This window comes from Anopheles cruzii, chromosome 3 (assembly GCF_943734635.1).
Source record: "Anopheles cruzii chromosome 3, idAnoCruzAS_RS32_06, whole genome shotgun sequence".
NCBI classification, from domain to species: Eukaryota; Metazoa; Arthropoda; class Insecta; order Diptera; family Culicidae; genus Anopheles; species Anopheles cruzii.
Genome location: NC_069145.1, coordinates 79,836,851 through 79,847,026, shown reverse-complemented (window position 1 = coordinate 79,847,026; position 10,176 = coordinate 79,836,851). Strand labels below are relative to the sequence as shown.

At 48.7% G+C, this 10,176-nt stretch overlaps 4 protein-coding genes across 4 annotated transcripts in view; 2 read left to right on the top strand and 2 right to left on the bottom strand.

Annotated features, from left to right (window-relative positions):
- Positions 1-3,067: 3,067 nt before the first annotated feature.
- Positions 3,068-5,932, bottom strand: LOC128269724 (pre-mRNA-splicing factor ATP-dependent RNA helicase DHX16). The gene is made up of 3 exons (XM_053007118.1): positions 4,631-5,932; positions 4,444-4,558; positions 3,068-4,376 (listed from the first exon to the last, which is right to left on the bottom strand). The coding sequence occupies exons 1-3, from the start codon at positions 5,930-5,932 to the stop codon at positions 3,097-3,099; spliced, it is 2,697 nt and encodes an 898-aa protein (XP_052863078.1). The 3' UTR covers positions 3,068-3,096.
- Positions 5,933-6,149: 217 nt separating this feature from the next.
- LOC128275048 (cysteine desulfurase, mitochondrial) lies at positions 6,150-8,125 on the bottom strand. The gene is made up of 3 exons (XM_053013423.1): positions 7,953-8,125; positions 7,720-7,796; positions 6,150-7,528 (listed from the first exon to the last, which is right to left on the bottom strand). The coding sequence occupies exons 1-3, from the start codon at positions 8,041-8,043 to the stop codon at positions 6,362-6,364; spliced, it is 1,335 nt and encodes a 444-aa protein (XP_052869383.1). The 5' UTR covers positions 8,044-8,125; the 3' UTR covers positions 6,150-6,361.
- A 302-nt stretch (positions 8,126-8,427) lies between these two features.
- Positions 8,428-10,149, top strand: LOC128275049 (sorting nexin-21). The gene is made up of 3 exons (XM_053013424.1): positions 8,428-8,507; positions 8,655-8,767; positions 8,944-10,149. The coding sequence occupies exons 2-3, from the start codon at positions 8,662-8,664 to the stop codon at positions 9,795-9,797; spliced, it is 960 nt and encodes a 319-aa protein (XP_052869384.1). The 5' UTR covers positions 8,428-8,507; positions 8,655-8,661; the 3' UTR covers positions 9,798-10,149.
- The window catches only part of LOC128271090 (annulin-like), an 11,791-nt gene continuing 11,433 nt past the window's right edge, over positions 9,819-10,176 (top strand). Inside the window, exon 1 of the mRNA XM_053008527.1 lies at positions 9,819-9,836. Coding sequence (XP_052864487.1) covers positions 9,819-9,836 — 18 coding nt within the window. The remainder of the gene's footprint in view (positions 9,837-10,176) is intronic.

Sequence of the window (10,176 nt, the reverse complement as noted above, 5' to 3'; positions counted from 1 at the left end):
AGCGCAGCCATTGATCCAAATATTCTGTTCCGATGGCACTGTAGGTAAACGTCAGAACGGCGATGGTCGTAAGTGCTGTTTCCATTAGAACTTCTCCCCCGGCGTCGTGAAACAGCTTATTGGTGGCCAACATGGTTGACGTACACTTGGCAAGAATCAGCAACGGATGCCAGAATTTAAAGCGAACAACTTCAAACACAACCAGATTGAGAATCGTTTCGACGGCTGTCTGCACCGATGATGGGAGCTTCCGTCGATAGCGTAGGTTAAAGATGCGCCATTGCGACAGCCACATTGCACTGGAGCCAAGATTTAGTATACTACGGAATTTATAGTGACGGCAACGGGCTAACTCCGAGGACGCCGGAACTGCCGTAAAGAATACTCCATTCTCGAGCGCGTAATGAAGCAGTACGGCGAGGATAAGGGACGCTGTTGAGGTCATAATGTTGTGAAGGTTGACGAAGCAGGACCGTAAGTTTGTGGGGCATCTAGTTTGTACGAAGGATACCTGCAATAGGAACGTGCCACCAAATGATGCAATATGAAGCAACATATCAAGAGTTACAAACAATTACCTGCGGTTGGTTTGTGTTACGGATCGGTTTTTAATCCTAGAAATGACAATGTTTAGTATCGCAACAGCCGACAGGAAACGTAGCCAAGCAAATCCATGCACAGAGCTAGAAGCCCTCACCAATCTTAAATAGAGTGCACGCGTACTTGACAAGTCTTTAATCGCAAACAAAAGTCCTTTTACAACCAACGCCTGGAACGAAAAGAACGTACAGCGATGTCAATTGAAACAGCTTCAAAAAATGCTTTACTGTTGAAGGTACCACAACTTTCTCCAATGAGTTTTCGGGCAAGCTTACTATGATTGCTTTCAAATACAAGCCCATGGACGAGAAAAATTTGCATGTACCAAGGGCGGCGCATGAAAGCATGAAATGTGACCGATGTTGTCTTCTCGATAAGAATACTAACCAATATTTTTCTCTTGCAAATCCACCACAATCCGTACTGAATTGGTACCCATATCAACCGCAGGGATAAATCGCAGGCGATTATGTTACAGAGAACCTGAAACAAGCATAAAAGTCCCTAACCAACTTAGCAACTGTTTCGAATTCTCTTGGGAGTTGTTAAACGGCTTGACCGCATTTTATTTCGAAGAAATTTACCTTTGTCAGCGCTATCAGAACCATTTCCAACCTTGCCTCCGCTCTTGATGCGCCATACGCACGCATTAAAATAATACCGTAGGAAGGGACATTCTTCTCCATGATCCGGCTGACGGTCAGGCTGGTGGCGATCAGAAATATAACCGAGGCAAGATCCGGCCCCAGTACGGGAGTGCTCGATTTGTCGTGGACGTAGTTTAGGGCACTCGCGGACAGCAAATGTATGGTTAGAGGAGGCAGGAGATTAATGATTCGGAAACACCAGGAACCTTGTTGGTGGCCGTCATTCAAGAACTCCATCTTGAATGGGCTGAATCGCAACCTTTGCAAACTCTTGTCGAAGCTGTTTCGATTTCCAGCACGCCACAGTGAATAAACTGACGGAACTACTATGCTTAACTTGCGAAGCCTACTTGGTCGAACGTTACCTCGCTCGTAGCAAACGTACCCTGTAATGGCATGCTAGTCATTAGGTTAGAAAATCAACTATAAACGTCTGGAAGGTCATTGTGACAAGCCCAAGACTTTTGTGGCCGATCGAACGGAAAGCCGTTTTGTTGGCGTTTTTCTTTAAGCAGAAAGAAAACTCCATTTCTGCATGCGTCCCTGGGGGCGTTGATGCCGGAAACGGCAACGCACAGCCACAGTGCTTGATTTGGCCAATTGTTAATGCTCCTCCAGCCGCCCATCGGGATGTCTGGAACGTGCAAAATGCTAGAAAGGCGAATGAAAGTTGCGCTGAAGGGTACGGAAACTGAAATCTCTGCGAATGGCGTCGATGTGTTCGTGGCGCGGACTCCGAGTGCTCTCGAGTGTGGTCGGAAGGATGACGATGCGGGCAGTGCTCCCCTTGGTGCGAGGGAGATGAACACGAACGCTGATGAATGGAAGAGAAAATAAAACCACACGTGACGGAACGGGACTGGCAAGAGAACTAGAAAATCGACTTTTACTACCAACGTTCTTTGAATCCTTTGTAGTCAGGGAAAGGAGCTTAGCAGGCGATGGCGGACGAGGGAGCACCGGAAAATCACTTTCAGTAGGAAGAAGAGAAAATTGTGTTTACTCATCTTCTTTTCTCTCGTCGTCGTCGCCACCGAGGTCGTCCGACCGGAAGCTGGGTCGGAATGGTTGTTCTAGCGAATCTTTACGACGATTGCCGTTTCCACTTGTTGAATGGCACCGAGACGAGGGATGCCCTTAACATACCACATTTAACATGAAGTAGGCATTCGCTCGAGAACCGGGTGGGCCCTGGTGGGCTGGATGTTACGATGAGTTCGCGATAAAACGAGAAAAATAGGTTATACGAACCGAGGTGGAGAGATTGATGGACGAGTTGAATCACCGTCATCATTATCCTCTCGGAGAGGAAGAAACCGGGAGGACACTGAGTGGATTAGACCGTTGGACCGGATAAAGAATCTACCGCCTACGGATGTGAATAGTTCGTTGATTAGCATATTTGTGTATTTATGCGGGCCAACTGGAAGGAGCAATGCCAGGAGCAGAAAGGTTTAGGAAATTTTTTTGGTCAAAAATTAATGTTGGTTCAATTCAATAATTTTCCAAAAAAATCTTATCTTTTTACTTATTTAACAACTTTTATCCCCAAAAGAATATAGAACGACGAACAGTTGAGTTTTCAATTGTTTTAGTCCTTTTTATTAATTTCTAGGACCGTATTTCTACACTCCCAAGATCTCCACATACCGCCGAAGTAAAGTTCGAAACGTAGCGTTAAGTTCGGAAAGACGTGTTGTCTTGCATGGGATTGCATGGGACACTTCACACCGATTGTCGACGTCAACGCCGACGTCGTTGATGGTGGGAAGTGTCCCATACAATCCCATGCAAGACAACGCGTCTTTCCGAACTTTACTTCGGCGGTGTGTGGAATGCTTCAGCTAATTTACGGTTCCGTCCGGGTGGCTCGTCCCACCGTTTTGGGCATCTTTTTATTGGTAGAGTCTTCCAATTCCTTCGGTTTGTAGTAGTGTGGCGCCACTTCGAGTAACCACTTGCTATCGATCTCGATGACGGAGCGCATAAACTCTTTCGTCGTAAAAACCAGCTCATGATAGAGCAGCCAGCGGGGCAACTCTTCAAATAGTGCCGAGTTCGGATGTATCATGACCCCTTGGTTGTGTTTTACTGTCTTATAGTTGCCTCCCTTCGAGAGGCGCGCCACGTGATAGAAATAACCCGCCGTAATTGCCTTCCGTATGTTGGTCGTTTCCGGCAACGACGAGACCATCTCAATCTCGACACGCTGCATCAGCCCGACAAGCTGTTCCCGTACGTCGCGGGCCCGCTTCATGGAGCGAAATTGAATGTAATTTTCGTAGCACCATTGCGTGCTATAGTCTGACTCGACCCACTGATTGTACACCTGCATCAAGCTTAGGTGGTCACCATGCAGGTGGTTAAAATTCTTGCGTGCCGTATCGGCGTGAATGATTTTATCTTTTGGTCGGTAAAATACGGCCCCATTGACAGACAGCATAGCGGCGATCGTAACGACATCTTCAGAACACTTGTACTTCTCGCTCGCCAGCAGCATCTTTGCCATCATCGGATCGACAGGGAACTCGGCCATGCGGCGACCCAGTTTCGTGAGTTCGCCATGATGATTAAGGGCGCCCAGTGCGTACAGCTGCTCGAGTGCCAGTACGAGCGTTTCGTGTGGCGGTGGATCAAGAAAGTCGAAATGCAACAGATCGTTGATTCCGAGAGCTTTCAGCATCAGAACCGCATTGCCCAGGTTGATCCGTTGGATCTCCGGCACCGTGTTGTCCTCCAGTTCGTTCTTGTATGCCCAAGCCGTGTACAGGCGGAAGCATTTCCCGGGCGCAACACGACCCGCTCGACCCGCCCGCTGGTTGGCCGAAGCCTTCGAGATCGGTACCACCATCAGTGTTTCCATGCCAGTGCGTGAATTGAAGTTATTCTGTTTTGCGAAACCCGGATCGATCACGTAGATAATGTTGTCGATCGTGAGCGACGTCTCCGCAATGTTCGTCGCAAGCACCACCTTCCGTGCGTTCGGTGGGGTTGGTTCGAATATCTTTGCCTGCATATCGGACGGCAGGTTAGCGTAGATCGGTAGAATGAGCAGTTCCTTCAATTTCGACCCGAGCCGTTTCACGCGATCTTGCAGCATTTCCTGGCAAGCTTCAATTTCTTCTTGACCTGCGGAACAAAAGGCAATGATTTGTGAATGGAGAGCCAAAGCTAATAGAACAGTCTCGGTACTAACCCGTTAAAAAGACCAGAATATCACCCAGCGGTTGTGTGGCGTGGATTTGAAGCACCGACACTACGCAAGCATCAATGTAGTCCGCTTCGGGTGCTTTAGTGTAGAATATATCCACCTACGGAATACAGAAACAAAGATCGAATAAGATATTTCTTTTCATCCGCCAACAAGTTGTTTTATAGCGTACCGGATATCGTCGCCCGGGGATTCGATAGATTGGAGCTTCGTCGAAGAAATCGGAAAACTTGTCCGCATCGAGCGTCGCGCTCGAGATCAGTAGTTTCAAGTCCGTCCGAAAACGTGCAATGTCCTTGACCAGCCCGAAAAGAATATCCGTGTGAAGCGTACGTTCGTGCGCTTCGTCAATGATCATCACACTGTACGAACCGAGATCGGGTTCGGAAAGAAACTCCCGATGCAGCGTACCATCGGTCATGTACTTTAGCACCGTACGCTCCGAGGTGCAGTCCTCGAACCGGATGCTGTACCCGACTTCGTTGCCAAGTTTAACACGCATCTCTTCGGCAACGCGAGCTGCCACCGACATGGCGGCCACACGACGTGGCTGAGTGCAGCCAATCTTTTTACCATCATTCGTGAATCCGGCCTCGTAGAGGTACTGAGGGATTTGCGTCGTTTTCCCCGAACCCGTTTCACCCTCGATGATCAGAATCTGGTGATCGCGGATGGCAGCGATGAGATCTTCTTTGAAGGGATAGATCGGTAGCGACTTTTTCGTTTCTGCTATGCTCATCTTTTTCTTTTCCGCTTCCGTGACTTCCGGTTTACGGTCCTTGTCCTTGGTGCCTTCCTGCGCCAAGGACAGGGCTTGAATGAAATCGATCTGCTCATCCAAAAGCAACTCATACTCTTCCTGCTGAGCCGCCCGTTCCTTGGCGTCTTTCGAGCCAAACTTGTACACCGCCGAAGCGAGCTGTTCCGCTTCCCACTTCTTCTGCTCCGAGTTTGGCAACCGTTCCCGTTCGTCCACCTCGATGTACTCCTGCTGTTCACCCTTCTTGATGTCCTTCGGCATGTGGTAGCGTTGAACCCGCTCCAGTTCCCGGGCCTTCTCATGTTCCTTGGCGATCTGAAGCAATCTTTTCTTATGCTCTCGATCCTGCCGCTCCCGCTCGGTAATGTCCGTGTCCGCGAACAGGTACTCATCGTCGAGGATGTCTGCTTCGAGTTCAGCAACTTTGTCCTCCTTACGTTTCTCCAGATACTCCCGGCGGGACTGGACGCGCAGCTTCGGCAGCAGTTTCTCTTTGTCTTCCGCTTCGAGCTTCAACCGTTTGGCGGCCTCTTCGTAGGATCGTTTGCTGGACGAGGATTCTACCACCTTTCGGGTTCGATCTTCATCGCGTTTTTTCAATCGCTGCGCAAACTCATCCCGTTCTTTCAGATCCTTCCGACGGGACTCTTCTTCGCTATCGACACTGCTTTCCTCCGAAGTGGAAGGCTTCCGACGATTACTCCGATTACTCATTATTGTTGTTGAATACCCACCAAACGAGAGAAAGTAGTAAAACTATTGTTTTGTTTATGTTTATGACGATTTCGAGTTTGGCAGCTTTGTTGCCGAGCTGTCAAAAACTCGACCCGCGTCTTAAGGGATACGGGTCTAAAACGGACCATCGAGCAGTATCGAGCAGTATCGAGCAGTTGCTCTGGTTAGATCGTCGATTTCCTTTGGAGAAACCGAATGAAGGTTGAAAAGCAATTTTATTACTAAACATACAATTTGTGAAGATAAAATGTGATCAAGTCCACATAACAGACTTGTTTGAAATCAACAAACAAGAACAAGCAGAATCCAGTTCTCACTAACGCTACGCGCCGCCGGGTGTGTGTCGTTCCGAATCAGTTTGGTGGTACGATCGTAGGATTATTGCGTCACTTAACGCGCCTCGCCACCCTAATGCTGTGACCACTTGATACTCTTCAGATCCACTCCTTCTTGCACCATTTCCCACAGCGGCGACATCTCGCGAAGTCTCGTGACGTGTTTAATACACTTTTCCGCTGTGTAGTCAACTTCCTCGACCGTGGTGAAGCGCCCGATGCCGAACCGAATCGAACTGTGCGCCAAATCTTCGTCCGTTCCGATGGCGCGCAGTACATACGATGGTTCCAGTGAGGCGGAGGTACATGCCGAACCACTCGACAGGGCCACATCCTTTAGTGCCATCAGAAGCGACTCTCCCTCGACGTAGGCAAACGATAGATTGATGCAGCCGGGATACGAATGCACTGGGTCACCGTTGCGGATGACTTGTGGCAACTCGGCAAAAACTTTGTCCATCAGACGCTTGGAGAGAAACTCCGTCCATTTAAGATCGTACTCCATCTCGTGGCTCGCGATATCACAGGCTGCACCCAAACCGACTGCAAGCGGCGTGGGCACGGTACCACTGCGCAATCCTCTTTCCTGTCCACCGCCGCTCTGGATTGCCTCTACGCGTACACGCGGCCTTCTGCGTACGTACAGTGCCCCGACGCCCTTGGGACCGTAGATCTTGTGGCCGGAGATGGACATCAGATCGATGTTCATTTTGTTCACGTCGAGCGGAATTTTGCCGACGGCTTGGGCTGCATCGGTGTGAAAGAAAACCTTCTTGCTCTTACACAGCCGACCGATTTCGGCCACCGGTTGCTTCACACCAATTTCGTTGTTCACCGTCATCACGGACACGAGCGACGTCTCGGGGGTGATCGCTTTCTCGAGCTGTTCCATGTTGATCAATCCGTTTGCTTCCACCGGCAGGTAGGTCACGTGGAAGCCTTCCCCTTCGAGCGCCCGGCACGAATCCAGCACGCACTTGTGCTCGGTTTGTGTGGTGATGACATGTTTCTTCTTTGCGCCATAAAACCGGGCGACACCTTTGATTGAAATGTTGTTCGACTCTGTTGCACCGGATGTGAAAACGATCTCCTTCGGATCGGCACCGATCAGTGAGGCTACCTGCGATCGAGCCTTTTCGACGGCTTCCTCCGACTCCCAGCCGTAGGCATGTGTTCGCGAGTGTGGATTACCGTAATAGGCCGTCAAGTACGGCATCATCGAATCCAGCACGCGAGGATCCTTGGAAGAAGAGGACGAAAAGAAATCTTTATCACGCGGATCAACTCACGTATCAACCGTAGCCAAACATGATAAGAAAGTTAACCGATTAGCGAAGGTCTTTCGCGATGGTACGTCATCGTGGGGATTCTCCTTCCGGCAACAGGCAAGATTACTGGCTAATCGCATAAGCGAGCGTTGCGGTCACTTACCAACGACGTCGTGGCTTGGGCGTCCAAATATAGTGGTCTGCCATCGAGTATCTCATCCTTGATGCTGAACTTTTTGTCTATATCACAACGATACCGAAAGAAAAGAAAGCACAAATCATACACTGTGACAAGCAGGGCGGCGATAAGATTGTGACTAGTGCGGCGCGGGCAGACAACTACTCGGCACTAGTTTACACAACACCACGCATAACCTTGAACCGTAGCAAACTTACCGGAACCGTAATTTCGCGTAGTAACACTAGTGGCACGCGAAAGTTGGCAAGCCACGGCCGTCAGAACTTTGCGTGTGCCGTTGGACAACATTGTGAGTAATTTGTTCGCCGGTGAAAGCGATAAATATTGCCCAAAATAATGCGATTCAATCCACTACGTCTTGTCTCAATCCGTTCCGTCGAAGGATTGAACGATGTTGTTATTTGGATTTGACAGCTGTCAGGGTTGTCTCGCAGGGTGGTCGGATTCAAAACTGCGCGAACGAGGTTTTATTACAAATTAATTGGACTGTTCCAAAATGAAAAAATGGTTTTCCTTTTGAGTCATTTAAGATCGATGCTTAGATGAATCACGAAATCTGATCTGGCAATTCGATCGTTAGCATTTCATCCTATTCAAGTGTAAGCTGCACTTTCGAGCAGATTGCGATGTCAACAAACCGTGTTCCGAAAAACGTCAGTCCTTTGTGTAATTAAATTTGTAAACTCAACAAAAGAGTTTGCTGCGGGGGAGAATTGACGAGAATTCCATTTCCTGGACCATAGAACCGAAACGTAAGTGCGTTAATAATTAGGTCGGATACGGGTCTGGTCACCTGATCGATTTGCGTTGCTGGCAAAGTGGACTAAATTCGATTTGTTGTATCGTTTCTTTGTTTATGCCTTTATTTTTCAATCAACTCTGCACTCTGTCCAACTCAGGTCAGACATGGAGAACGCGGATCCGATCGAAGAAGATGTCGATAGTGCAACAGAAGTGTTCGATGAAAGTACGTTGAGTATAAAAACTGCGGCCAATGATACTGTCGTTCCAGGTATTGAAAATTTTCTTCCATTGTAAGGTCCATTGTGAAAGATGGATTGGCTAGTAGATTTCACCACAAAAAGCACTGCCAGAACTCTTACACGCAATACACTTTCGACACGTCTTCAGTGACACCAAATGGTGTCTGAGTCACACAATTAAACCAGTTTTCGCTCTTGGTTGCAGCTATTTGGCAGCGTTATCATCGCCGACATCAGGCGGACGAGCAGACGGGGAGGACGCTTCACTTTGAAATAGTATCTGCCCGTGTTCTTCCTGAGCCACCCGCCGAGGGAACTGTTGATGCTCCGGCGGGTCCAAACGTCACCAAAAAGTACGTCGTATACGTCGTGAACGTCCGGAAAGATGGCTCTCCACGGGACCCATTTCCGACCAGCATCGATCGGCGGTATACCGACTTCCTGAAGCTGTACGAGGGGCTCCGAAAGGATCATCCAGCTCTGCTGCAGTCGTGCAGTTTCCCGAAAAAGGTGCTAATGGGCAACTTTACCGCCAATCTGATCGGTGAACGCAGCTTCGCCTTTGAAGAGTTTCTCGACCATATCATGTGCGTGCCTTTGCTGCGTGATTCCGAGCAGTTTCTAGAGTTTTTACAGTATGATAAGCTAGAGAGAGCGTGTCAATTATTGGACGAACGGCGAAACGAGCTGGCCGTGCCGCTACTGGAGAACTGCTTCCGATTGCTGAACAAACTGTTTCTCGATAAGTCCAGGTGTGTTTTGCTGCTGCTGTGTCGGCTTGTGGCCGCCTGCACCACCTCACCCATACCCCATTCGTCCGCCGAACAGTGGGCCGAGCTTGCCTTACGACGGTACGAGCACGTGTGCGACACGGAGTTGCTGGCGCTGTACATTCCGCTGCTACAAACATGCCTTCATCTGTGGTGGCAACGCGGCCGAGATCGTAGCCTGCTCGAGGAGCGCTTGAACGAGATTGCCAGGAAGGGCGTAAAAGTTAAAGGAGGCCCAACGCTGGCACAAGCCATTCACGCACTGGATCCACGTGCCGAAACGATTTAGATCGTGAGGCGAAACCAACGCATGACTACAACCAGCACTGTTAGCAACCAACCATCACAAGTGCATCATCACATATTTTTGTATTCTTTTTAAAAACCTGACAAACTTGTGCCGTGTTGTGTTTGAATGCTTTTCGATGTTTATATTTGTTAGATTTAAATTTGGTTTTACGAACGGTCAAGGCCGGTCATGTAGGGCGCTATAGGTGATAAATAGACTTAAGTGAATTCGATGTACGTTTAATTGCTTAATGCCATAGTCTTTCAAAATGAGTGATGTAACGTTTCGTGAGAGGAGTAACAAATCGATTTAAAGGTTGCTTTGTTTTTAATTAACACTAGATATACCACCGTTTTCAATATACCTATTTATACCAGAC

Excerpts from the sequence above, each read along its gene's own strand:
- LOC128269724 (XM_053007118.1), bottom strand. The coding sequence starts at position 5,932 with ATGAGTAATCGGAGTAATCGTCGGAAGCCTTCCACTTCGGAGGAAAGC. Across the intron at positions 4,559-4,630 it reads TCCCCGGGCGACGATATCCG|GTGGATATATTCTACACTAA; the intron begins GTACGCTATAAA and ends TGTATTCCGTAG. Across the intron at positions 4,377-4,443 it reads TATTCTGGTCTTTTTAACGG|GTCAAGAAGAAATTGAAGCT; the intron begins GTTAGTACCGAG and ends TTTGTTCCGCAG.
- LOC128275048 (XM_053013423.1), bottom strand. The coding sequence starts at position 8,043 with ATGTTGTCCAACGGCACACGCAAAGTTCTGACGGCCGTGGCTTGCCAA. Across the intron at positions 7,797-7,952 it reads TACGCGAAATTACGGTTCCG|ACAAAAAGTTCAGCATCAAG; the intron begins GTAAGTTTGCTA and ends GTTGTGATATAG. Across the intron at positions 7,529-7,719 it reads CCCAAGCCACGACGTCGTTG|GATCCTCGCGTGCTGGATTC; the intron begins GTAAGTGACCGC and ends TCTTCTTCCAAG.
- LOC128275049 (XM_053013424.1), top strand. The coding sequence starts at position 8,662 with ATGGAGAACGCGGATCCGATCGAAGAAGATGTCGATAGTGCAACAGAA. Across the intron at positions 8,768-8,943 it reads CAATGATACTGTCGTTCCAG|CTATTTGGCAGCGTTATCAT; the intron begins GTATTGAAAATT and ends TCTTGGTTGCAG.